Here is a 27,255-nt window from a genome sequence, read left to right as displayed (position 1 = left end):
TAGCTCGTAAGACGCCTCGCGCGCCATCTTTGTTATTCATACAGCTCATAAGCCGCCCCGCGCGCAAGCTGTTATTATTCTTATAGCTCGTAAGACGCCTCACGCGCAAGCTTTGTTATTCATACAGCTCATAAAACGCCTCGCGCGCAAGCTGTTATTATTCTTATAGCTCGTAAGACGCCTCACGCGCAAGCTTTATTATTCATACAGCTCGTAAGACGCCTCGCGCGCAAGCTGTAATTATTCTTATAGCTCATAAGACGCCTCGCGCGCAAAGCTTTATTATTCATACAGCTCATAAGACGCCTCGCGCGCAAGCTGTTATTACTCTTACAGCTCATAAGACGCCTCGGGCGCAAGCTTTTATTATTCTTATAGCTCGTAAGACGCCACGCACGCAGGCTGCATTATTCTCATAGATCCGTAAGTCGCCTCGCGCGCAGGCTTAATTATTCTTATAGCCCGTAAGACGCCTCGCGCGCAAGCTCTATATTATTCCTATAGCTCGTAAGTCGCCTCGCGCGCAAGCTTTATTATTCTCATAGCTTGTAAGTCGCCTCGCGCGCAGGATTTTATTACAACATGTCACCATCATGAAGAAAACCTCCCAAAACTCAAAGACAATAAAGAAAAGGCCAAAGAAAAGGGAAAAAACCGCCTCACACCTTATAAAGTCCAGCGCTCCACCTAGACGCTTGCGCGCCCAGGAGCAACGCTGGACTTGGGGGGCTTGTAGGGGTATGGTACTAAACCCGGTTTTACGACCCTAAATTTATTATTTATTATGTTTGGCTTATTTATTATATGGACTAATACAATGTTATTGGGCTGAGGGAGTTTTGTGGAGGTAACCCTAACTGGGCTAGGCCCATTAGGGTATCATGATGGTGGCCATGAGGCTCTCTATATAAGGAGGTCTCCACCTCCTTATTCAGGGGTCATGCTCAATAAGAGCCACCACCACTTTTTGTGTCTGTAAACAAGAGATCTTTGAGATTTCTTAGCAGTCGCCTCCGCACCCCCGAAAAACCATTGCAGGTCTCAAGTAGCCGCAGAAGAAGATCAAGACGTGGTTCGTTCATCTCAAAATCCGTGGAAACATCGTCATGGATCAGGTCAGATTCATTTCATGCTTCGACAGTCGTATTCAATAAATTAGAATCGGCATCTGATAGATATATCTGAAACATTCCTTGACCAACCCCCAAATCAAAAAATACCTGAAATGACCACTTTCTAAAATTGGATTCAACAAATTAGAACTAACATCTGACGGATATATCCCACAGCCTTCCGTTTTAAACCAACCACATCTAGATACGTATACACTTAAACTGTCGGCCATGGATCTATTCCGTCGGACTTCATATCTATTATTATGTCGACCATATCCATTCCGTCGGCTTCATTTTTGTATTTAATATTATTTCGTCGGGCCCGACAGAATAGAGAAGAAGCCAGAGAGAAAAGATATGAGGCCCGACGGATAGATCAATGACTGACCGTTTAAATGCATGCGTACCTAGATGTGTGTGGTCCAAAAACATAAAGTGTCAAATAGATTTGTCGAATATCAGTTCTAACCTGTTGCATCTTTTTTTTTTGAACGGCAAATTTCAATAAACCAAAACCAAACCCCTCCCAATGAGAAGCTAGCAGGGGCGGTAAAAACACACATTAACTATCATAATACAAAATCAATCTATTCCAACTAGTCCAATATATAACTAAACCTTTCGCTCTGTTTTTAATCCATAAAAAACTTAACACCTTTATCTCGCTCAGAATGTTAACGATTTTTATGGGCTCATTCTCGAAGATTAGTTTATTTCGAGCTCTCCAAATGCTCCAAAACACCACCATAAAAATTGAACTCACTATTTTTCTCTTGTGCTCCTTCTCCGGCACCTGCTTAAGGATGTTTAAAACCCCTTTTATCGTGGAAGCAACAAAAGGAGTTAAATTGCACCATTTACAAATGTTGTACCAAACCGCAGAAGCCACATAACAGCTTGCAAACAAATGATCAGCTGATTCTCCTGTTGATCTGCAACAAATGCAAATATTTGGCCCATATACCACCTTTCTTTTTAACAAATTATCACACGTAGGAAGTAGATTAATGAGCGCTCGCCACACAACCAAATTCACCTTCAAGGGTATCCAACTATTCCAATGCATATTGCACTCACGAGGGCTTGGCACAACCCTATAAAACTGTTTTTTTATTGAAGCAACCGAATAGACACCTGAACCGTCGCCTTCCCAAATCCATTTATCTTCCCCACCATCGTATCAAAAATGGTACAGTTTTTTGAGAAGTTCCATCAACTCGTTTACCACCTCCCCGTACAAAGGTTGCCTTTTCCAACACCACCTCAACGAAATAGACCCATTCAACTCAACACAACGATCCGCCACTAAACAAGACTTAACCTTTTCTAAGGAAAAAAGGTTAGGAAAACGCTCTTTTAAAGAACCTTCTTCTAGCCAATTGTCTAGCCAGAATCTCAATTTCTGTCCATCACCCACCTTAGCTTTAAATAACCTTCTCAACGAGATTTGAGAACTTTCAAAGCTCTTTTTCAATGTTTACTATTTTCCCCCAAATTCCGGTAAGTTTTTTGTTTTGAGGGAGAATTATCCACGATCTTGTAGTCTCATGCAACGCCTTAACAACATTCCTCCACAAACTATCATCTTCCACCTTGAACCTCCACCACCATTTCGACAATAGAGATAGGTTGGAGTCTCTAAGCGAACAAAGACCCAACCCCCCGTCTTCTTTAGACTTTAAAACCTTATCCCACGAGACCCAACTGATTTTGGTTTTTTCTTCATTTCCACCCTATAAAAATTTTCTTCTTTTTGCCTCTAACTTTTGCAACACATTCATTGGAGCTTGATAGAGTGAAAAATAATAGCTAGGAAGCGCATCCAGAACCAATTTAATTAGTGTCAACCGACCCCCCATTGAAAGCGAATGAGCTTTCCAACTTGCTAGTCGTTTGTCAAACACATCAATCACTGGCTGCCAGTTATTTCTATTATTCATATTTGCTCCAACTTTAATCCCCAAATATATGAATGGAAGTTCCCCTGATCTACAATGTAGCAAATCTGCCATTACTTTAATTTCTTGATTATTGACTTCCACTCCAAACAAAACTGATTTTTGCAAGTTTATATTCAGACCCGATAGAAGTTTAAAGATCCTTAACAATCTAACCTGTTGCATCTAACGGTTTAGAAAGTGACAATTTAAAAAAAAAAAAAATTATCTGAGAGCGTTAGTCACGGAATATAGGGCTATTTTGGTCATTATCCATTTATCCCAAAAAGTATACCGTCACGCCACCATAAAATGTAAAGAAAATGGCGGGAAAATAGTTTACACACAGTCCATCGAAATCGAAGAACAAACAATGGAGGCTGAACCAAAACCACCGTCATCATCATTATCATTATCATCATCGGCTTCAGCTTGCTGGCGAAAAGAGCTGGATACAAACCTCAAGCGGCTCCAATCTCTTCTGTTCGGTGCAGATATCGCAATCCAGAACGGAGATTACAGTTACGCTCAGCTACTCTCATTCCGTCTCATCGGTTTCCTCGACTCTCAGTCTCTCAATGACGTGGACGAAGCGTGTATTCGTCCGATTCGCCGTGAAGCTATCTCGAAACTCGAATCTGCGACTCGGTCACTCGCTCCTGACTCGGACCGGTATTTGTATTAACACTTATTTCGTTATCAAATTATGTGCCCTAGCTTTGTTGTTTATTGTCAAATTGCAACTTCTAGATAGCTGATTGGTGATTGCATTGCCGTATAGTTTCAGGTTAATTTGAAACTTGAATATGCTACTTAGTCACTAGTTACCGACTCGAACCCGTAGTTGTATTAACTTTTAACACTTGTTTACTGAATTGCTTTTGTAATCAAATTGTGTGCCCTAGCTTTGTTGCTACCACAACCTGCAACCTGCAACTTCTAGATAGCTAATAATCTATACTGAGGTGCTAATTTGTTTGACTTTATTTTAATAATCCTGTTACTTAATGCTGCATTGTCGTAGAAGTTTAGGTTAATATGAAACTCGAATATGCTACTCAGTCACTCGTTCCTGACTCGGATCGGCAGTTGTTTTAACACTTGTTTAATGAAGTTGAATTTGTTATCAAATTGTGTGGCCTAGCTTTGTTGTTACCGTCAAATTGCAAGTTCTAGATAGCTGATAGTCTGTTACGCAATTGCTGTAGAATTTTAGGATAATTTGAAACTCGATTTTGCTACTCAGTCACTCTTTACTGACTCGGACCGGTAGTTGTTTTTATACTTGTTTACTGAAGTTGTTTTTGTTAGCAAATTGCGTGCCCTAGCTTTGTTGCTACTGTCAAAGTATAACTCCTAGATAGCTGATAATCTGTAGTGATCTTCTAATTTGTTTATGAAAACTCGAATCTGCTGCTGATACGCTCGTTTCTGACTCGGATTTGTAGTTATTTCAACACTTCTTTACTGAAGTTTTTGTAATCAATTTGTGTGCCCTAGCTTTGTTGTGACCGTCAAATTGCAACTTCTAGATAGCTGATAATATGTAATAATCTTCTAATTTGTTTGTGTTGCATTGCCGTATAATTTTAGGTTGTTATTAAAACTCAAACCTGCTACTCAGTCACTCGTTTCTGACTCGCGTTGTTTGTTTTCTCAACACTTATTTACTGAAGTTGTTTACATAATCAAATTGCGTGCTCTAGCTTTGTTGTTACCGCCAAACTGCAGCTTCTAGATAACTAGTAATCTGCACTGATGTTCTAACTTGTTTATGTTGATCATCCTGTTATAATGTTGCATTGCCATAGAATTTTAGGTCAATTTGAAACGTAAATCATGAAATTCAGAAGGCTCTTTACATTTTGGCTTTTCCATAGTTATGTTGTTCATTTTTGTGCCTTTGATTTATAGCAGTAGGGAGTGCAAGGTTTAATCTATGGAGTATAAAGAGATTATAGATGTTGTTTAAAAGTTATAAGCTAGGTTAAAGTTCTAGGTTAACTAGCTGAATTGTGTTTCATTTAGTTTTATGGTTATCAAAGTTTATTAGTTTTCGATGTTTATCCATGGTTTTTGCACTCTTTTCACTGCAGTCAAGCTTTTGAGCAAGCTGGTAGAGATCCAGGGTTTGTTTTCCATAAGCAAGGGGATATCAGCATTGAGAGAATCAAGCAATCCAAGTATTTTAAAGCTCTTTTTCAGCATTCTAAAGTAAACACTCTAAATGAGGTACCCTATGGTTGTGGATGCTTAGTTATCTGGTATTGGTGGTTTTTTTTCTTCACATACTTAAACCTTTCCATGAACTCATGTATGCATTGCTGTGAAGATTCTAATTACCAGTTATAATATAGTAAAGGGATGAGTATACTTGTTAGATTGCAATAACATGAGATGCTATAAATATCATTGGCTAATGATAGCAATCTATGATAGGATGATGAACCTGGAAAGCAGGAAGATATTACTGGCAAGACTTCAAAAGGTTATTTACCTGTAAAACCAGCAAGCTTGTATGGGGGCATATTAGGGAAAAATAATGGTATGTATAATAATTCTGTTGAGGGTTGTGGTTCGTTTACATATCTTAATGCTGATGAAGAAAGAACATATGGAAACAACTTGAGATCGAAGCGAGCTCACGTGGAAATCAGTAGCCCAAAGATTGAAAAAGTCACGTCTCCATCAAGTAACAGTGAAGCTACAGGCAACGGTTTTGTTACCGCCAAAAAAAAATTGGTATCCATCTTTAATGTTGAATATCTTCTTATAAGCTTATTTTCAGGATTTTTCGGATAGCTCAATATGATTTCTCTCATTTATACCACAGGAAATGGATGTTAGACAAAAGAGAGGGTTGACTGCATCACCAAATCCCTCAGTATCTTCACAAAGTGATGGATCTAACAGAGGGTATGGCGTCAAATCCTATGGATCACGTCGTGGACTGCGTGGTTTTGTACCACCGATTAGATCAAATGGTGGTAATACTGGTAATGTAACGTCACGTGCATCGAAAGGCGAAGATGCATTAGATGATTCAACAAAAAGATGGTAAGTTTAGTGCTTGTTTATAACATAATAAATCAACATCAAGCATCTTGTTCACTTTAACTTTTGGAAAATGATATTTTGAACGTAGTTCACTATATGATTGCAGCATGGATATGCTGTGCGGTCCTGATGGTGAACTTCCAGAGAAGTTAAGGAATTTAGAGCCTCGCCTAATTGAGCACATTAGTAATGAGATAATGGATCGAGATCCTAATGTTCGTTGGGATGATATTGGTATTAGACATTAGTGATGCTTAGAGTTTTTTTCATGTTTTATAAATTTGTAGTTAACTCTAATAAGATTATAATATGTTGTATCTTAACAGCTGGATTACATCATGCAAAAAAATGTGTAACTGAGATGGTCATATGGCCTTTGATGCGGCCTGATTTATTTAAAGGTGTTCGTGCTCCAGGACGAGGGCTTCTTTTATTTGGTCCCCCAGTAAGTGCAATACATGTTAATATATTGAAGAGGTGGGAATTTTGATCTATTTATATGAAAATGGGTTGATTTAGGTTGTATTTAACTCCAATAATCTAGTTGTAATTATATTTAGTACATTGTTAATGATAGAAATTTGAGAAAACTGACAAGTAGTTTCAGTGCTCAACTCAGCCTATTTGACCCAGCTGTTTTGCCACTTGTTTGATTTGTTTGCATCTTTTTTTATGTTTTAGGGAACAGGTAAAACAATGATAGGTAAAGCAATTGCTGGAGAGGCTAAAGCAACATTTTTCTACATATCTGCAAGTTCGCTAACCAGTAAATGGGTATGTATAGATTCTTTAATGCAGATGGTTTTTAGCACTATAGATAAATTGTAATTATATATGTACTAAAATTTTGACTTACGATATCTAGGAAATGTAACTCCAATGTTGTTGTTAAACTTAACTTTGTGAGGATTTGGAAAGAAAACCTTTATATGGAACTTTTTTGGCATTGTGCAAGGTGGATATTTTCATAACTGAAACCGAGGTGACAGTTTTGAACAAGTTGCTTATGAATGTGTCAATTTGGATATTATTTCATCTCTAATAGGTCAAATGGGTAAACATAAACTAGGTATAAAGTATATGGGTTGAACAGGTGAAAGTCGTTCAAACCTCAAAGCGTATTTTAGGCATAAAGCATCATAAGTCACTAATTTAGAAGTTAGAGATATTATTGAAGTAATATATGTTGGTGTTCATGCCTGACAAAAACTAGAGCAACAAATTACAAAAAAAAAAAAGGTTCAAGAGTGCCGCGGGTCAAAGTTACCCAAAACAGAATCATTTGTTCTGAAACTTTAGTCAACCCGCCCATCCTGCTGGTTTTTTTCTATTATATATACAAGTAAAAAGGTTAAACGGTGACCGTAGATTGGAGAAGGTGAAAAGCTGGTGAGGGCTCTTTTTGGAGTTGCCAGCTGTCGCCAGCCAGCTGTAATATTTGTGGATGAAATAGATTCACTGTTGTCCCAGGTATGTTAGATTTTGATCCATGAACAAAGAAAGTTTTATGTTCCTTTCAAGCACTCTAAATAATATAAAAGTTTCAATGTCTTTTGCAACTTTATTGTATTTTGATTGCTTGTAAGACAATATACTAATGTATAATACCTTGCAGCGCAAGTCAGATGGTGAGCATGAGTCAAGCAGGCGAATGAAGACACAGTTTCTTATAGAAATGGAAGGATTTGACAATGGGAATGAACAAGTTCTGCTCATAGGTTAAAAAATCTTATTATTATTCATCCTTTTAATGAAAACCCCCCTTTTAAAGTTTTATCTGCTTTTCACTAAAGTTACCACCACCCGATTAAATATCTGGCAGGAGCAACAAATAGACCACAAGAACTAGACGAGGCTGCTAGAAGGCGTCTTACAAAACGACTTTATATTCCACTTCCTTCTTCAGGTGCAACAATAGTTTAGTATGTTACACTTTTTAACTTTTAATAACAGAAAATAATGTTTCATTTTCATATAGTTTATTGGTTATTATGAACTTAAAAAGAAAATGAAAGGTGAGCTAATCAAATCGACCTGACATATATACATGTTTCTAAAATAGTTCTACAATTCTTTATGCCAAAATTATTTGACACTAATAATGGGATTTAAATTTGTATTAAATGTATCGGGGTGAAGAAGCGAGAGCCTGGATAGTACGTAATCTTTTAATGAAGGATGGGCTTTTCAATCTTTCGACAGAGGAGATCGATAGCATATGCAAATTAACCGAAGGTAACTTATTTTTATATTTTACAAATTATGACGTGTTACATATTACGGCTTATGTTAGTTTGTATTTTGGGGGTTTTTCAGGCTATTCGGGATCTGATATGAAGAATCTAGTGAAAGATGCTTCCATGGGTCCATTGAGAGAAGCTATGAGAGATTCAAATATTACTGAACTTAAGAAGGATGATATGAGGCCAGTTACACTAAAGGTACTTTCTTATATAGGATTTTATAATTTAATTGCAGATTGGTACAGTTTATATTGAATTAAAAATATTTGAAAGATGTTATCGAGTTTGACCTATAAAAGTCAACTGACATGTTATTTTGTAGGACTTTGAGAATGCACTGCAAGAAGTGAGACCTTCTGTTTCTGTTAACGAACTTGGGACATATGAAGTTTGGAATAATCAGTTTGGGAGCTTATCGATGTAGCCTTGAAGTGATCGATGCGGTACTTGAAAGCCGCAATCATGATTTTGACAGCCTGTGGCTCGAAGTCGTATTGTATGTTATCCTTTTAAAATTCATATGAAAACTTTAAAGTAATGGAACATGACTGGTGGGCAGCATATGTAATAGGTTTGGGTCGGGTCGGCTCAAAATGTTTTCTTACATGCTTTATACTTGTTTTTTAATGGGTTAATGTGCTGAATGTAACCATCAAAACTATATTATTACAAGTGAAATTTATATCTAAATCCGTTGATAATACTCGTAAAGAAAGTATCACATTAAAAGCCAGCCTGATTCCAACCCACATACAACCTCATGCATTAAGTCATGTGTCGTCTGATTGATTTTTAGGTCGACATATTATTACTCGTTAAAAATGATATAAGAGCATAACTTACAGAAATCGTGATCTTTCATAATAAATGCACGTAGTTTTCTATCAGAAATGATACATTACCAAGGAACCTTTCAAATAATTTGTTACAAGACCCAACAATAAGCAGAAGAAAAAAAAATTAAATCCGAAAGTATGTAATTGCAGAAAAAGTTGCAGGGATTATCATACAATTTATCATCCTGCTCATATTATTGCATGCTCCGATGTATGTATAGCTTACATATTCGAATGCCTAACTTGTACATGAACACGATGCCACGATGTGTTCAGAATTCCTCTCAAGTTCCAGATGTCTTCAACCTTTTCAGGTTGTACATTTGCAGCTATGTCCACCTGTTGGTTGACATGGAAATAAATTAGTTAATAAGTCAACCATGATTAAAGAGTTAAAAACATAAGATCACATACAGCTTTTGCAATTATCTCTGTATTTGTGTGTACATCCACCTCAGCTTCAAACAGTACCCATGCCCATTTATCACTTTTTTCATCATCTGCAATGTATTCAACGCCCGGTTTTTGGTATCTAGATGCCTCCTTCCAGGTTTTACCCCCATCGGTGGATATATCGACTCGTTCAATTCCACGCCCACCTCCTGAAACTGCATATCCTTTTACAGTTATCTGCACAAAATGTTTTTAAGAAATTAGCTCATATAAAATGGTGGCAACTTGGGTGGGTCAAGCAAGAGGGATAACGGGTCAAAACAGGTCATTATGTTAAGGCGTTATATATGGTTATTACAAAACCTAGGGATGTGCATGAAAGTGAAATACCTGAACCCCACCCAAAACCGTCTGGTTTTTATGCTTCTTCTCTGGTTTGGGTTTCGGTTTGGTTTTGGTTTTGCATGTACTCAACTCATAACCAAAAAAAACGGACCGAACCAGTGAAAACTGAACCTAACCAGTTAAAATGCAGCCCAAAATTTTATTATTTTGGGCCTTTTCTTTCGGCCCAAAAATTTCAAGCTCAAAAGGAAAAACAAAACCAAAACGGAACCAAACCCATCGTGAAAACCAAAAACCAAACGGTTTAAAAAAAAATAATTTCGGTTTGGTTTGATCCCAAACCTTAAAGCTATATTATTACCATGCTATTCTATTAAAAAAAATGTTTTATGACTTGGCATGCTTCAAAATTGACAAATTCAGACCTGCTCAACCAGTTTCCTGTTAAAGATTTTAAAAAACAATTAACTCGAACCCGTTTGCAAGTAAATGGATTCATATCATTATTACCACATCTACTCACACATACTCATTTGCATGGATGTGCCGTGACAACATGCTTGTCAATTCAAATCCAAATATCTCGTCACTTAAGTCATAAAACTACAAAATTCTTTGCCTAGAAACCCTCTTATCTTAAATATGAGAGTACTATAAATAAATAAATAAATAAAGCTTACTAACCTTTCCATTTCTCCCCACATTCACATCCTCCAAAGAGCATATTGCACTCTGCCAATAACCAGCCCACAAATGAAGTCAAAAGCATCACTCATATAAGTTAATATTAACCTTCTAATCATTCTAATACAGACTACCTTTGCTAAAGAAATATCATAATTATCATTTTAACTAACCAATTAACATAATGACCATAATAACTAAGAAGTACCTGAACAGGGAAATCCATTTGTGGCCTTCTTGTAGACCAGTCAATATTATCCCAATTTACTGTCGGTGGAAACATTTTGTAGTCTTTTTGCATGAAGAATCCCTGGTAAGCAGAAATATATTGCAGATTTAGAAACAGGAACTCTAACATGTAAATTTTATAGATTGATAATAAAATTAAAAATCTAACCTTGCAGTCTTGGGAGTCTATGTTGATGCTATCAAGCCATTTCACAGAACGGGCACCGATAACCCCCGGGACAACTACTCTCAGTGGATACCCGTGATCCCTGTTGAGAATCTTATAACAGTTTCACAAACCAATAAGCAAAAGTGAAATCAACTGCTAAGCAGGAAGAAAGATTGTAAAGTTGTGATTACATGTTAATACTGAAGAGAGAATTGAAGAAAATGGAATGATCGGGATGTGCATAAAACCGAAATAACCAGCACAAACAAACGTACCCGTCGTAATCTCACTCATAGCAGTAAGCTATCGAAAAAACCGAACCGAAATAACCGAACCCAACCCATAAACGATGGTTTGGTTTTATGTTTTTTTCAAAAATCAAATTTTCGTTTTGTTTCGGTTTTGCATGTAACATAAAACAAGAATGGACCCCGTCAAAACCGGGGGGGGGGGGAGGGGACCCCGCCTTTTTGTTATTGATTTATGGATTATAACTTTTTTATTAATGTTAAGTAATTAATAAAAATTTAATAATTGGTCTAACTCAAAACGTCCAAATGTGAATACTTAACTACTCATTAATTAACAAAAAGATTAGGATTAGAGTTTATGGTCCGATTTCATTATTGTCAGACATTTTTGTTTCGGCCCGACAATTTCAATCCCAAATGGCACAACCGAAAAAACGAATCGAACCCATTGTAAAAAACCAAAAGCCAAAAAACAACGAAACTGAACGTTTTCAGAACCAAAAAACTGAATTTTCAGTTTTTGGTTAGCTTGATCCCAAAACCGACCCATGCACACCCCAAACAGGAACATGATAAAGTACATATACATAAAGTTTGTACTAACAACAATTTTGCTACTTTAAATTTACGTAAAATCTCTCAAATATACCTCTCCATTCATCTCATAAGCAAGCAACACATCAGCTTCCGGATTTGTCGCCTGAATTAGTGGGATTGAAGCCTTATAAGGACCTCCTTTCTCCTCCTGTAATCAAGCAAGAACATTAAAAGAAATTGTAAATTGTTATCAACAAAAATCCTAAATTAGATAACAAAGTACAAACCTTACACCTGTCAACGCTCACAAACTCAACAAATTTTCCACCTGTCGGTGTCGTGTTGGTATAATTAGGTATACCAACAAGTTCAAGAACATCTGCAAGTTTTGCTCCACCCCAAATTGCTGACATGTGCGCAACAACGGCAAAAAGGGTATTATTATTTCATTGCCAAATAGGTTAATGAATTAGTGGATAATGATTATAGAAAACAAACCATTTCCTAAAGCAGCAACATCCCAACCAACTCCTCTTATAGTTCGGGTTTTGCTCATTGCAGTTCGTCTGTTACCAGCACACTGGAAAGTTGCAGTTACATTATATTTTGGAAGACTCCTGCAATTAAAAAAACAAAATGAATATTACAATCTGTCATAAAAATTTCAAATAGAACAGAGAGTGTTTTAACTATTTATCACTCACAAAATGTCTTTCATGAAAAGCTCTTTGGGTTTCTCAATTAGTCCCTTAACAGACACACAATATCTGTTTATTAAAAACATATAATAACAGTCGGTTAATAACTTAATAATAAACAATTTAACATATAAAGATCAAAAGCAACATGTTTTAGGAGTCAGCACCTTTCTATATCATCAACAACAGGTATCGGTCCATGGCTTCTTTTGTAGAAGAAATGCGTAGGTGTCACATAAGAAGAAACCAACGCTTGACGTGGTGGCTCGGCATTGAAGGGCTCCTGTGCCAAATAATATTTATAAACTACAGAATTCATAATAATTTATATATATCAAAAATTGAGCTTTTTAAAACTTATATATATTAATACTACGTTAGAAATCCGTGTATTACATTTACACAGTTGTATAAAAAAAATTAAATAGCTAGTAATGAAGATTTTTAAATTGTTAAAACCATAATTTGACTATACTAATATATTTGAAGTCAAACATCTCACATAAATGTTAACAAAATCAGTAATAGGCGCCAATTAATCAGAAATCAGTGATCAACCGACACGATTTCAGGTAATCAGACCTAAAAATCGGTCATCAGTCAAATCCAGTCATCAATTGGCTCATATCAGTCAAACTTAGGTCAGAATAGTTAATAGTCATTAATCCAATCCGATTAATAAGTTTGAAAAATTACGTATAAAAATACAATCAGACTAATCACTAGTTTGTACCACACCACAGCATCTAGCGAGTTCTACAATACTGCATAATAAGTTATGTTTAAATTAATAATATATTATTATTATTATTATTATTATTATTATTATTATCACTTCACAGTTACAGTTAGTTATTTACTATAGATATAACAAACAGATTTCAATACTGATAACTCGTAGTGTGATTAATTACATAAGTATGAGCAATGAAAACAAAATGAAATAGCAGCTAGCTTGCCTTAGAGTTGATTTTGAGACAAGGATGACGAGAAGGCTCTTCTGAGTAATTGGATGGTGCTCTCAGTCCAGGCATATTTTGCTTCTTCACTCGATTGTATTATTATTATTATTATTATTATTATTATTATTATTATTATTATTATTATTATTATTATTATTATTATTATTATTATTCTGTGTGTGTGATAAGATGAGGATGGTGAGGATGGCAATGAAGTGATGATGAACAAATAAAAACAAACAAACAAACCGGGTGAAGTATCTTTTACGTGTTACGACGACAGCTGATTGTGAAACCCACTATACTTTTTTATTAACAAAATGGACGGTGAGATGAGTGGCTGTCATCTAGTTTCAACGTCACGTTAGAATTGAGACTAGGTGAGCTTTTTAAAATAAGATTCTTTGGAAAGTAATAATATAATGTCGAGATGGCCGAGTTGGTCTAAGGCGCCAGATTAAGGTTCTGGTCCGAAAGGGCGTGGGTTCAAATCCCACTCTCGACAACTCATTTTTAATTGTAATTTTTTTTGTCAAATAACTCTCTGTTCTATTGCTTTTTTATTCCACCACCTATGAAGTAATTCTCAATACTTAAGCTATTGTAAACATAAACAAACCGAGCCGTTCGTAAGCTATTCGAGACCGGCTCGTAAGAGCTCAAATTGAGCCAATCTTAAACGAGTTAGGACTCATATTTATATAACTTTATTTAATATACGCGCATGTATAGATGAAATGTTAATAAAAAAGTTATAATATCAAAATAATTTATATGGACAAATAAAACAATAAACAAGCCAAGCTGAATCACATCATGAGCTTTAAAAAAACTAATGAGCAGAGCTCAGAATGTTAAATAGAGCTCATAACGAGCCATGCTCAGGCTTGACTTTGGTTTGACTCGTTTACACCCCTAGTCAAGACGAATCTAAGCTGGACTTGTACTTCTAAATTTGTCACTGCATGGTCATCTGTTGGAGCATGACTAAGAAACCATTTACAGTTCATAACTTGAAAATATTTATTAGAATTGCTGATCAACTTAAACTTAAGTCAAGAGCTTAGTAAACCAAGCTAAATTTTAAGTTTAAAAAGTGTTTTGGCTATCGACTCAAAGACGCTTTAAAAACTAAGAACCCGAAAATAATGCAACTAAACCGTGATTCAAATGAAGCGTGTAAAGCACTCAACAAGCAAACCAATTTTATTATTATTTTTTTTAAACAAAAAACACATCAGTAAGTAAATCAAAAAACAGAGAATTTAAAAGCTAACATAAGTTCAACATTTAAGCATCAAATAAAAAAATCCCATTCTACATAAACAGAAAACCAAAATACGTTCCCTTAATACATCATACTTATGTTTCTAAACCATTCCATTTTGCATGCGGCTAGTTAGTGTCCTCCATCCATTCCTTGTCGATTGTATGATCTGACAAATAAGCAAATAGAGCAAATGTTAGCCAAAATTGTTAAGACAGGTTCAACATGTAGACTTCTTTAGCCGCAAACAAATGAACACTTATCAACCAAACTACTACAAGATACACAGTCGGGCTTAACATAAAGTAAAAACTCCAACGATCCTTACATAAAACTTCAAATCACATAGAGCATGATCTATCACATTCTATGTATAACCATGAGAACCTGTAAACTGAAAAACTCACGGCCCACACTAATACCCTTCTAATCAGTGGGATCATGCTAAACAATCAGGTAAACACAGTTATCCCCGCTATCATCCTCAATTTCTCATCATGAGATTCTATATACTGACTCTGTATGGTCTATTCATATAATGACCAAATAAGACAGACATGATGAAAGACACAAAACATGATTTAAATTCTCGGTTTATAAAAGCGCAGCCCACATCGCTTTTCGCCACTCAAGGCGAAAGTTCAAAACACACAGGCGAGCGCGGCGCCTTTCGTACACGGGTGATTTTATGCATCAAAATGACGTAAAACATGCTTTTTAAGTTGTACAAATTATAAATTAAATCATATATAATGCCTAGTTATAGCAAAATTTTGGGTAGATGATCCTAAAAACCTATGATATATATAAAAACCTTGCGCCCGTACGGAAAACATGCGCTTTTGTGCTGTGTGATGTTGTTTCGTATTTGGAATTTGAGTTTCAAAACAGCTTATTGACTTATTGGTTTTTTCAAAAAGTCATTTTGAAAAGTCAGGATTTGTGACTTTTAGAAAACAGCTTTTTAACCCTTTCAAAAAGCTAAAATAAGAAAGCTTTTTGTGATCACCAAACATTTTTTTAACTTATTGCTTTTTGAAAAAAACCAATAAGTTGTTTTCAAACTCAATCCCAAACATGTCTTTGAGACCTGTTGCCCACGCTTTTTAAAACCAAGGATCTAATCTTTCAAAAAAACATAAGTCGCATTCTCAAATCTCAATTATTCTGGCTTGAGTTATTAAGCTCAAATTCTACTATACCAGATGAATTGTGCTATTGATCTCATGGTAGAAACTACTTAGGCATTAAATCAAATTTAAGGTATGCAATATTCAAATTAATTAACACTAACCACTTCAAACGCATATATCAAATCCACATAGGTCAAAATCAATCAACACTAAATGTAAAAAAGCACATATAATAAGAAAGTGAATTCACCTCTAAACAGATCCGACGATGATGTTATTAATCGGAATGAAGATAAGCTTAACGAAGAAGCCTACGAATCCCATGACAACGAATCCAATGGCCGTACGAACAGCTACCTTCGAGAATTCTGTAGAAAGAAATTGTAAATGAGAATTGAGTCAGATTATTAATCAATTAAAAGTGAGAATTAGGGTTTACCTTTGCGATCAGGCTTGTGGCATCGCTTGACTAGACGATAACTGTCCTTTGAGAACTCTCTTAGTGGCTCGAACACTGAATCTAAAGCATCCATTATTGATTGATTGAATAAGAGAGATTGGATCTGTCAAGTGAATTGGGGATTTGTATGCGGAGGAAACGATGAGAATTCAGAACAGAGCAAAGGGGTTATTATTATAATAGCGTTGACAAACAAAGGTAGTTCGCTTCGGATTATTATTATTATTATTATTATTATTATTATTACTATTTATTCAAGTTCTAAATGACTTCTTGTAAAAAAAACTTATAACATATGAAAAGGAGTTTTCAAAAAATATGTTTGGATTAACTTTTAAGTAATAAGTCAATAAGTTGTTGTAGGTCCTGAAACCGGACAAACGAACGGATTGTGTTCTTGATAAACGATCGAGACGGGTGCGGTATAAACAAACGATCGAACAACAGTATAAAATAATATAAAGGATAGTGAACGACTCCGTAATCGGTAATAAAATATTGATAATATTAAACGAACTGATCCCACCTATGGTGAGCTCCCATTGGGTGGTTGTTTACACACTAGAAAAACACACATAAACAAAGACAACATGGTCACTGTTTATAGCTAAACAATAAACATCTAAAAGTTTTCTCACGTTGAAGTTAAACGTGTACAACGAAGTTCTCGTCTCGGATCTGGAATTCACGCCAACTTTAATCAATCGCTTGAAATAAATATATAATAGGAGTTTCGCAATATTGATATCGTAAGTCACGAATTATTGGTCTTATAGTTGTTTTAAAAAAATATTGACTTACCTTATTAATGTAAAATGACCAAAAAAAGACATTTTTTTAATTGTTTTTTTTTAAATTGTTTAGGATTTTAGTTGAGAAAGGTGTAATGGGTAATACTCCTCACCAAACTCAAAAGTTCATAAAGTTGGAATCCCTTAAATTTTAAAAACCTCATTTTTACACTAGCTAAGAAGTTAAAATTTAAAATAACTTATGAGTTACCAAACACCTTTTAAACTATTAACTTCTATCAAAAGTTAAAATTGTTAAAAAGAGGGTTTCAATAAGAAATCCCAAACACCACCTAAATGTTTGATTTTTATTTTGGGGTTTTCAAAAACCAATAGGACCAAAATTTATTGAGAACTGAATTAATCGGGTGTATTATGGTGTTACTGAAAGGTGGGTGTGTGTGGGGTGGGGGTGGGTTGTTAAATTTTATTGAGAGTTGAATTCATCGGGTGTGTAATGGTGACGGTCACCGTCACGTCACGTAGGTAGAAAGGAATTCTTGTTATGTTGATTAAACTAAAAACAAGATTTTATGTTTCGATTTAGGGATATTAATTAGTTGTGCATCAAATTTCGTTTGGTTAATTAACCGAAATTAACCTTAATCGAACCATAAACAAGGAGCACTAAACCCCACCACGTAGACAAGAAGAGCAGAACACCACGGAAAGGGCTCAAAGAGGCGCTAAGAGGCCAAATGTAAACCCAAATTATCCATCTCATCACATTTCACATGACCACAACACATCTAGATAAAAGATGAAACAATTCCTCCATGTGTTATCATCACTTTTTATTTAAACCTTTCACCCCAACTATAATACATAGCCTAAAATTACCTAATTCCAAACCAAGAATTTTATGAAAAAAATATAGAGCATGTCACAATTTAATAATAGGTCTTGCTACTAGTTAGTAGTTACACCCCCACAACTCCATAAGTGACAACTAGGGGTGGAAACGAGCTGAGTCGAGCCCGAGCTCGACTAGGCTCGTTTAACTCATCCAGAGCTCGAGCTCGGCTCGTTTCGAGATCGAGCTCCGCTCATGAGTAGATTTTAAAGCTCGAGCTCGGCTCGTTTACTATTTATCAGTTATTTTTTATATAAATATAATTATATATATATTTTATAATTTTATGTATAAAAAGTATATATTATTTAGTTATTTTTATTTATTTTTTAATAACATTATATAAATAATAGGCTCGTTTAGGCTCGCGAGTCAGCTCGAGCTCGATAAGTGAAGCTCTGACTCGTTTATTAAACGAGCTTACTTTTAGGCTCGAGCTCGATTAAGCTTAGCTCGATCAAACTTTTTAAAGAGCCAATCTTGAGTTGCTCATGAGTAGATGGTTATTTTAAAATCATTTGAGAAATATAAAAAACAAAACATGACTTGTAAAGTCAAGGGATGAGAATGCAACAACTCTTTCAAAACACATGTCCACTAACATTTAACACAAGTGGGCATGACACTTAATTGAATATAGATAACTTGATTAAGCAATCAAAGCTTCTTCATTCACTTTTCCTCTTTCACAGTCATACCTATCTTGTCTCTTCCTCCACCACTAAACCTTAAATCCAACTGTCTCTTCATTCAACAATCCCACACATTCACAAGTCACATCTTGCAAACATGTCGGACTGGGGCCCGGTTTTCGTGGCGGTAGTGTTGTTCATATTGCTAACACCAGGGTTACTGATTCAGATTCCGGGTCGCAACAAGGTGGTGGAGTTTGGTAACTTTCAGACGAGTGGTGTGTCGATATTGGTTCATTCGGTTATTTATTTCGCGCTTATTTGTATCTTTTTGCTAGCGATTGGAGTTCATATGTACCTTGGTTAAGATGTAATGGTTTAAATTTTCATCATTGGTTAGTGATTTACATTTTGTGGATTAATTTGGATTGGATTTGATAATAATATGACTGGTTACAAATTCTATGAACTGATTTTGTGTTTTTCTAAACAATCCCTTAGTACTTATACATTTTTGGTGTGAAATGTGAATATTGATTTTTTTTCATTTGAATTCAGACATTGATGATGATTGTACAGAGCTTGCTATTCGTAAGTCGTCCTTTCGTTTGTTTTATAAAAGTTGGCATAAAAAAATTGTCAAATCAGATTGTGAAAAAAGTGTTATGTGAAATTTGAAATTCAGACTTTCATTTGATGCACAATTTAACCATGATTATTTGGGGTTTACGTGTATGAATCAATTCGGTCATATTTTTTTTATTTTTTGTAATATCACAATTTACAAATTCTATTTGAACTTTGAAGACACGTTTATCATCATGATTCAGACATTCAGTTATGTCATACTTTTCAATTTTGCCGGAGATTTGATATCAAGATTAGAAATGTGAGGGTCCAAGATTTAAAAAAAATAATAATAAGTTTTGGACTTTTAGCTAAATATGGGGCAATGTCTCTTTGAACTCGAGCCAACACTACAGAAAAATAAGGTAAAAAAATTTAAGTCACTTTGATTTTTGACTATTTGAACCGTACCTAAGAGAATTCATAATTTTCAGTCAAAGTCACACTTAATTCATAATAGTTTTTTCAAATTATATGAGGGTGTCATCTATTTTTTAGTATGAGTGTGATTGGAGTAGAGAGAATATTACTGGTTTACGAGTAAATTTAGAGAAACACTGTTCACCCTTTACAAATTTATCTAGTAAAAATGGTTGTCAATGAAAACTAGAGATAATGTAATAATAAAAGTATTTGTTTATTGAAAAAAGAGAGAATGCAGTGACTTTTTTACGTTATTATAGAAATGAAGATAGATGATCTGCCGGGAATGCTCTATTTCACCGTTCTTTCGTTGAAATTGAAAGACTCAAAATGACAAACACTAAATCATGTTGTTTCCAAGTTCCAGTTAAGAAAAGAAAGAGAGTGAGAGAAAGAAGGGGACGTGTTCATGAGTTTATCTTAGAAGGAAAGGGACGGAGAGATAAAATCGTTGTATCCTTGAGTTTTGTTAAAGGAAAGAAATTGTAGGAAATAGAGGAAAAATGTTTTCCTTTCAATTTGGAAGGAACTAGAAGGATAAGGAAGGGAGTCAAAGAGAGACGATTGATTCCTTACTCGTTGGTGTTTGTTCCTTGGTTTCATTGATTTCATTTATGCATTGCTCCTTCACAATAAATCATAAAAAAAGTCAACATCGTAATAATATGTTTCTGAGTTTCATTAACCGAGGGAAAAAGAAACAATTTAAGAAGAATGTCAGAAAAATTTTGTTCATAAGTTTTTTAAGGAAGGCCGTGGAGAGTAAATGTGAGAAATGGAAGGAAAATATATGCTTATTTCATTCACCTTTTGTAACTTCATCAAAGATTCGTGCGATTTACCCTTTAATAATTGTAACTTTCCTACTTTAATTCCTTTGTAAACATAATCGGTTTGAATAATTGGACAGTTGGTCTACTCTTTATTATTTCGTTTTTTAATAACTGAAAAATCTATATTCTTGAAGAGGTAGGTCCCAGCAGAGCCCAGTTGGACCCGCAAGACTCACCTTGAACAGGGACGTCTGCGCAATGACCAACTGCTCCAGCAGGACCCACCATGCTCAAAGAACCTTACGCGCAGTACGCCAGCTGTACCCGCAGGGAAAGCCTCCCAATGGTGAAGTACCCCGCCTGTTCCCGCAGCTGCGGATACAAGCCATCAGGGAAGGCTACCCGCACTAACAGCAAGGCTACACGCACAAGGCATTCGTTACTTCAGTAGTCACATGAAGGAATGAGCAAGGCGGGAACACTCCCGCCTAAATGAGCCAGTCCGTATGCTTCTGGAAGGTCTTTCGTACTATACCTACTAAGGTATGGGCGGAACAGACAATTTGACCAGAGCAGCCCATGAACTAATCACAGGGGTGACAGCTCACCGACAACAATACGAGGAGGAGCACCCTCTAGTACTGTTTGTCACTATTAGCCGCTGCCTACTCACCAACCCTTACGAGGGGACGTGCACAGCCTACAGTTGGTGGAACAGTGCGTAGCCGGCAGTAAAGGAACAGTATACGGCCGACCTTATTACTGTTGGCCGTAACCTATCCACCAACCAGCATGGCCTGTGCGTACGTCCACTGTTGGTAGAACAGGAATACTATTCAGCCGGCTGTACCTGCTTGGAAACCTACCTTCGGCTATAAATACTCCAACACCTTGGAATGGTAAGGACATCATCTGATATCTCAATCTTATCTAGCAATCTCTTAATATACACTTATATTCAGAGCAATCTAGTCTGATTCTCACGCCGGAGGGTGGTCACAAGGAGGAACCCCCCCCCCCCCCTTCTCAGTGACGAGCTTACGGTGTCTGTTTTGCAGGTCCCCTGAAGAACAATCTTCTCTGCTGGACCTCATCCGTGGGAAACATTACTTAACCCCCAGATTATCTATAATCTGCCTGTGGGTTCACTTAGTGTTTCTTCATTTGCGCCATCCGTGCATAAAAGCTAGAACTAATTTAGTTTTTTCAAAATTTCTGAAGAAATGGTTAACGTTACTCCGGTCCCAAGGCCAGTAACCGACCAAGAAACCCCGATAACCACAACCCCAGCAACTGGGGGGAACACCGGCGGTTACACAAATCTTACGAACACTACCCCGACTACACAAGCCGGGGCAAGTGCAGTAAATATTCCACTGGGGTTCACTGATGCCCAGTTGGAAAAACGAACGAGGGCCCCTCGCCAAACACTAGATCAAGTGAAGGCGTGGGCCGAAGCACGTCAAAGAGAGTTCCAAGCTGAATTGGATGAACGCTTGCGTTCAGTCCAACAGGCTGACGAATTCGGCAGTACTCGCCAACAGCTCAATATGAACAGCGAGTGCGAGTACTCAGACGAGGAGAGAGAAGAATCCGATACCGACGCAAACCCTCGCCATAAGGCGAAAGGGAAGCGTAAGGAAACGGACTTCCAGCCGAAAAGGAATTTTGGGGAAGCTTTTAAACCAACAAATGCGGAGAGAAACCCGCGTGACTTCTCAAAAACCTTTAGGCCAACTGCTACAATTGCAGGAAAGTCAAAGTTGGCAAGGGACATTGCGGAAGCAATCGCCCCGAGAAGTGCCAAACAAATGTCTAACATTGGCACTTATGATGGTCTATCCGACCCAGACGACCACTTGAACAGATTCATTGCGGGGGCAACCGTCAGTAACTGGACGGAACCCACGTGGTGTTATATGTTCCAGATGACTCTGGTTGGAGCGGCCAGGGCATGGTTCGATCGTTTACCGGTCCACCACATATATGACTGGGCGGACTTTCAGAACAAGTTCAGCCAGCACTTCAGCCAACAGAGGAAATACACTGAGGAACAGTGGACGATCCTCAACTGCGTTAGAGAGGAGGTTGAATCTTTATTAGACTTCATCACCCGCTTCAACTCCAAAAAGCTAAGTCTCGGTAACGTAAGTGAAGATCTTGTCCGCGCCGCTTTCATCCAAGGCGCCGAATACCCGGAGCTTATCCGCACATTGACGGGTAAGGATGGCATGCCATCAACATGGGATGCCATCATGACGGCGGCCAAGCGCTTTGCCGAGACGGAGAAGCAACTGGGAAGGGACCTTCCCCAGAGTACAAACCTCTACACGCAGAGGACAAGAGAGAACAATGTCCGGATCGCCCGGCAGAACAAAAAGAGGAAGCTAGGTATCTGGCAGTCAAGGGTAAACTTTGACACCTCATCCAGCTCTCACCCTCTTGTTGGCGGAAGAAATCACACACACCCTTCAAGCCAAAAGCACCGGTGGACGCCACTAACCAAAAGCGTCACGGAGATATTTGCCACTGAAAAGCTACCGTGGCCAAAAGCTCCAGTGATCCGGCACCGACCTAATGCGGATCAGAGCAAATCCTGTGACTTCCACGGGACAAAAGGTCATGGTACGGAAGAGTGTACATCCTTGAAGGATATTGTTGAAGCATTCGTCAAGGATGGAAGATTGGCACACCTGGTGGCATCAATCAAGAAGGGAGGACGGAACGACAACCGGTACCGGGGCAACGGACGAAAGCCCGTTGACATCAGTATCAACATGGTTCATGGCAACATCAGAGGAAGAAAAAGGCGAACGCCAGAACCATGCGCGTGGAAGGAAGCTGAGGTGCGCTTCCCGCGAGTGCCAGGAGGACCCAGCAAAGAAGGCCCTATCGTCATAAAAAGCCAGCTGGGGCACTACATCACTTCTCGCACTCTTGCTGACAACGGCGCCTCGTCAACGGTGATGTACAGGCAGTTCTTCGACAAGCTAGATGACGAAGACAATGAGCGCCTGGAAACGATCTGCGCCTCGATGGAAGGGTTTGATGGCAGCACAAACACCCCCCTGGGTATCCTATCTTTCCCCGTCACTCTTACAGATGGAAAACACTCCCGCACAGAAGATGTGGACTTTGTCGTGATGAGGAAGCCACACCATACGTACGACATTCTCTTCGGGAGAGACGGGATGGCAAGATTCAATGCCGTGGTATCCTCAGTCCACGGCATGATGGGATGGCCAACAGCTGAGGGTGTAGCGATGATCACCGGCATTCCCCAGGTATGCATCGCATCTGTCTCATCTAAACCCAAACCAAAGATGGCTAAACCAACCATCACCGAACCAGAAAGATGGGCCTTCAATGGCAAGTACCCTGACCAGGCCGTAACCATTGGCCCAACAATTGTTGATCCCACACGCACCTTACTTAAGCGCTTATTACAAAGGAACGCCGACATCTTCGCGTGGACACCAGCTGACATGACTGGTGTACCCCGGAGTAAGGCAGAGCATAAGCTCAAATGCGATCCGGCTGTCACGCCGATCGTACAAAAGCGCAGAGTAATGGGGCCAGAACAAACTAACGCGTGTAGAACCCAAGTCAAGGAACTCCTTGACGCAGGCATCTTACGCGTTAGTAGATATCAAACTTGGGTTGCAAATCCCGTTATGGTACCGAAGAATGACAAACAATGGCGCATGTGCATAGATTTCAAGGATTTGAACAAAGCATGCCCCAAAGATTGTTATCCGTTACCTGAAATTGATCTTAAGGTGGATTCGTTGGCACCATTCCGCCTTAAATGCTTCCTGGACGCGTATAAGGGGTACCATCAAATCCACATGGCCGTTGATGATCAGGACAAAACCGCTTTTCCGACGCCCGATGGCACATTTTGTTATCAAATGATGCCATTCGGACTTAAGAATGCCGGGTCCACATACCAACGCCTGATGGACAAAGAGTTTCATTCCCAAATTGGGAGGAACTTGGAAGTCTACATGGATGACTTGGTCATCAAAAGCCCTGACCCAGAAGCGATGTTGAAAGACATCGAAGAAACTTTCAACACGCTCAGGAAGATAAACATGAAGCTCAACCCGAGCAAGTGTGCCTTTGGAATGGAAGAAGGGAAGTTCTTGGGGGTCATCGTCACTAAAGATGGCTTCAGAGCGAACCCTGAAAAGGTCGAAGCCATTATCAAAATGGAATCACCTACTACCATCAAACAGGCTCAGACACTGAATGGACGACTAGTGGCACTTAATCGCTTTTTGGCAAACCACGCGGATAAGTCGTTTCCCTTCGTGTCAACGTTGAGAAACTGTTTGAAGAAAACGCACTTCCGCTGGACACCAGAAGCGGAAGCAGCTTTTCAGGAGATTCGGTCACGCTTGATCGAACTCCCAACACTCACAGCACCAGAAGCGGGAGAGGAGTTAATCCTATACCTTTCCGCAACTGATAGAGCAACCGGGGCAGTCCTGCTAGTAGAGCGAAAAGGCATCCAGATGCCAATCTATTATGTCAGCCGTATCCTAACAGACGTAGAAACCCGGTACTCTACCCTCGAAAAATTAGTCTTAGCACTTATACACGCTTCACGCAGGTTAAGACGATATTTCCAGGGTCACCCAATCACCATTCTCTCCAACTTCAAACTTGCAAACGTTCTAGGCAAACCCGAGTTATCGGGACGCCTAGCCAAATGGGCAATTGAGTTGGGAGAGTACGCGATAAAGTATAAGCCAAGACCAGCCATAAAAGGCCAGGTTCTGGCCGACTTTATTACAGAAGTGCCTGCATCACGGGAAAAAGAGTGTCAGGAAGAGGCTCAACCCTCTCTAGCACAAGACATCAATGATGTCTGGCGACTCTACACTGACGGGGCAGCCAATAACGAGGGTTCAGGCGCAGGGCTAAAGCTAACCAACCCAGCGGGCCAAGAATACACTTACGCTATTCGACTGGATTTTCCAAGTACGAATAACGAAGCCGAGTATGAGGCATTCCTGGCTGGGCTGAGAATTGCGCGTAAGATGGGAGTGAAAAACTTGGAAGCCCACGTGGATTCCATGTTAGTAGCCAATCAAATCAACGGGACGTACACGGCCGTGAACGACACAATGGCCCTGCACCTCGCACAAGCAAAATCCCTTATGCGCGATTTCAATGACTGCAAAGTCATACACGTCAAGCGAAGTGAAAACAAATCTGCGGATGCGTTAAGCAAGCTTGCATCATTAGCCTTCACCCACTTAGGAAAGGATATCCGCATTGAACTCCTCGAGACACCATCGGTCCCGCACAAGGAAATTTGTGTCATCCAAACCAGCACGGAAACGTGGATGACACCAATAATAAAATACATTGCGGCAGGTACACTACCAGAATCCAAAACACAGGCAAGAAAACTACGCTGTAAAGCACTGAATTATCAACTGATAGATGACATCCTTTACAGACGTAACTTTCTTGGCCCACTCTTAAGATGCGTGGACAACCAAGATGCTGACTACCTCCTAAGGGAAGTACACGAAGGCATCTGTGGAGTACACGCAGGTCCCCGCGCTGTTGTAGCCAAGCTAAACAACGCGGGATACTTTTGGCCGGGGATGCATACGGATGCACTGGCATACATCAGAAAATGCAGGTCTTGCCAGCTTTACGCACCCAACACGCACCGCCCGAAGAATGAACTTGTTCCAGTCACTTCTTCATGGCCATTTCAGAAGTGGGCCATCGATGTGACAGGCCCATTTCCTACAGCAGCAGGAAATGTTCAGTTCCTAGTGGTAGCCATCGACTACTTCACCAAGTGGATAGAAGCAAAACCTTTAGCCCAAACAACCGCGAAACATATCAAAAAATTTATTTGGGAATTTATTATTTGTCGTTTTGGACTTCCACAGAATTTGGTGAGCGATAACGGCACCAACTTTGCTGACAAGAAGCTACAACAGTGGCTGAAAGAACTTCAAATCACCCACACCTTTACCTCAGTGGCACACCCGCAAGGTAATGGTGAGGTGGAAAGAGCAAACAAGAGCATCGTCGAAGGCATCAAGAAAAGACTCTTGGAACACAGATCCGGCTGGGTGGACGAGCTTCCGCACGTCCTTTGGGCAAACAGAACGCTGAAGAAGGCCAGTACGGGAGAAACCCCGTTCAGCCTCACTTATGGCACGGAAGCCATGGTCCCGGTCGAAATTGGTTTACCCTCACCAAGGATCTTGATTCAGCCAGAAGACAATGATGCGGAAAGACGGTTGGATCTTATGCTGACCGAGGAACGCAGAGACTTAGCCGCAGTGCGTGAAGAGAACTACAAGCGACAAATGCAAAAGTACTACAGCACGCGGGTAAAACTCTGCAACTTCAATGTAGGAGACTACATACTGCGTAACAACGAGGCTTCGAACCAAGAACGCCCAGGAAAGCTGGCCCCGGTCTGGGAAGGGCCATACATTATCAAAGAAGTCCTGGGAAAGGGCGCATACCGGCTCGAAAGGCTCGATGGCACTCCCATCCCAAGAACATGGAATGGAGCTCAATTACGCAAATGTTATATGTAGATCAATTCCAAAACTTGTAAAGAAAAGGCCTAGAGCCACTTCTAATGGAAATGATTCTCCTTTCATAATGTGTTAACTTTACCTTTATACTTATGAACTTCCCACACTGGTGCCGGTATTCACCGCATAAATGGGGAAGAAGTAAGTCGTTACGTGTGGAAGGCGGCAAAACCCGCATAAACACAACGCTAAAAATAAGGAAAACCTACACGCAGGTCAGATGTAAGTAAAGTTTAGCCATCCTTGTAAGTGCAAGTGAC

General features: G+C 38.7%; 4 protein-coding genes and 1 non-coding gene across 5 annotated transcripts; 3 read left to right on the top strand and 2 right to left on the bottom strand.

Annotated features, from left to right (window-relative positions):
* The first annotated feature begins 3,317 nt into the window (after positions 1–3,317).
* On the top strand, positions 3,318–9,013 carry LOC143588548 (ATPase family AAA domain-containing protein FIGL1-like). Its single transcript, XM_077069524.1, has 13 exons — positions 3,318–3,724; positions 5,149–5,284; positions 5,492–5,794; positions 5,886–6,109; positions 6,216–6,343; positions 6,436–6,554; positions 6,791–6,883; positions 7,478–7,579; positions 7,725–7,827; positions 7,932–8,015; positions 8,249–8,344; positions 8,426–8,550; positions 8,675–9,013. Exons 1-13 carry the CDS (start codon positions 3,426–3,428, stop codon positions 8,774–8,776), a joined length of 1,914 nt encoding a protein of 637 aa, XP_076925639.1. The 5' UTR covers positions 3,318–3,425; the 3' UTR covers positions 8,777–9,013.
* Positions 9,014–9,286: 273 nt separating this feature from the next.
* Positions 9,287–13,574, bottom strand: LOC143588529 (sulfite oxidase-like). Its single transcript, XM_077069504.1, has 11 exons — positions 13,453–13,574; positions 12,661–12,776; positions 12,500–12,562; positions 12,294–12,412; positions 12,083–12,201; positions 11,908–12,003; positions 11,008–11,118; positions 10,819–10,920; positions 10,611–10,658; positions 9,603–9,818; positions 9,287–9,527 (listed from the first exon to the last, which is right to left on the bottom strand). The coding sequence occupies exons 1-11, from the start codon at positions 13,525–13,527 to the stop codon at positions 9,411–9,413; spliced, it is 1,182 nt and encodes a 393-aa protein (XP_076925619.1). The 5' UTR covers positions 13,528–13,574; the 3' UTR covers positions 9,287–9,410.
* A 305-nt stretch (positions 13,575–13,879) lies between these two features.
* Positions 13,880–13,960, top strand: TRNAL-AAG (transfer RNA leucine (anticodon AAG)). The gene has a single exon. It is a non-coding gene; the product is annotated as a tRNA-Leu (tRNA).
* A 740-nt stretch (positions 13,961–14,700) lies between these two features.
* On the bottom strand, positions 14,701–16,455 carry LOC143588547 (protein transport protein Sec61 subunit gamma-like). The gene is made up of 3 exons (XM_077069523.1): positions 16,295–16,455; positions 16,106–16,223; positions 14,701–14,891 (listed from the first exon to the last, which is right to left on the bottom strand). Exons 1-2 carry the CDS (start codon positions 16,386–16,388, stop codon positions 16,108–16,110), a joined length of 210 nt encoding a protein of 69 aa, XP_076925638.1. The 5' UTR covers positions 16,389–16,455; the 3' UTR covers positions 14,701–14,891; positions 16,106–16,107.
* A 2,130-nt stretch (positions 16,456–18,585) lies between these two features.
* Positions 18,586–19,344, top strand: LOC143588546 (uncharacterized). The gene has a single exon (XM_077069522.1). The coding sequence runs from the start codon at positions 18,749–18,751 to the stop codon at positions 18,956–18,958; it is 210 nt and encodes a 69-aa protein (XP_076925637.1). The 5' UTR covers positions 18,586–18,748; the 3' UTR covers positions 18,959–19,344.
* The last annotated feature ends 7,911 nt before the right edge of the window (positions 19,345–27,255 follow it).

This window comes from Bidens hawaiensis, unplaced genomic scaffold (genome assembly GCF_021521415.1).
Source record: "Bidens hawaiensis isolate Kalapana, Puna unplaced genomic scaffold, B.hawaiensis_p1.1 tig00036431_1, whole genome shotgun sequence".
In the NCBI taxonomy this organism is placed as follows: Eukaryota; Viridiplantae; Streptophyta; class Magnoliopsida; order Asterales; family Asteraceae; genus Bidens; species Bidens hawaiensis.
This window is presented reverse-complemented; position numbering and strand designations above follow the sequence as displayed.

Excerpts from the sequence above, each read along its gene's own strand:
- LOC143588529 (XM_077069504.1), bottom strand. The coding sequence starts at position 13,527 with ATGCCTGGACTGAGAGCACCATCCAATTACTCAGAAGAGCCTTCTCGT. Across the intron at positions 10,921-11,007 it reads TAGACTCCCAAGACTGCAAG|GGATTCTTCATGCAAAAAGA; the intron begins GTTAGATTTTTA and ends TCTGCTTACCAG. Across the intron at positions 9,819-10,610 it reads ATGTGGGGAGAAATGGAAAG|ATAACTGTAAAAGGATATGC; the intron begins GTTAGTAAGCTT and ends CATTTTGTGCAG.
- LOC143588547 (XM_077069523.1), bottom strand. The coding sequence starts at position 16,388 with ATGGATGCTTTAGATTCAGTGTTCGAGCCACTAAGAGAGTTCTCAAAG. Across the intron at positions 16,224-16,294 it reads CCACAAGCCTGATCGCAAAG|AATTCTCGAAGGTAGCTGTT; the intron begins GTAAACCCTAAT and ends TTCTTTCTACAG.
- LOC143588548 (XM_077069524.1), top strand. The coding sequence starts at position 3,426 with ATGGAGGCTGAACCAAAACCACCGTCATCATCATTATCATTATCATCA. Across the intron at positions 5,795-5,885 it reads TTACCGCCAAAAAAAAATTG|GAAATGGATGTTAGACAAAA; the intron begins GTATCCATCTTT and ends TTTATACCACAG. Across the intron at positions 6,344-6,435 it reads TGTTCGTTGGGATGATATTG|CTGGATTACATCATGCAAAA; the intron begins GTATTAGACATT and ends GTATCTTAACAG.
- LOC143588546 (XM_077069522.1), top strand. The coding sequence starts at position 18,749 with ATGTCGGACTGGGGCCCGGTTTTCGTGGCGGTAGTGTTGTTCATATTG.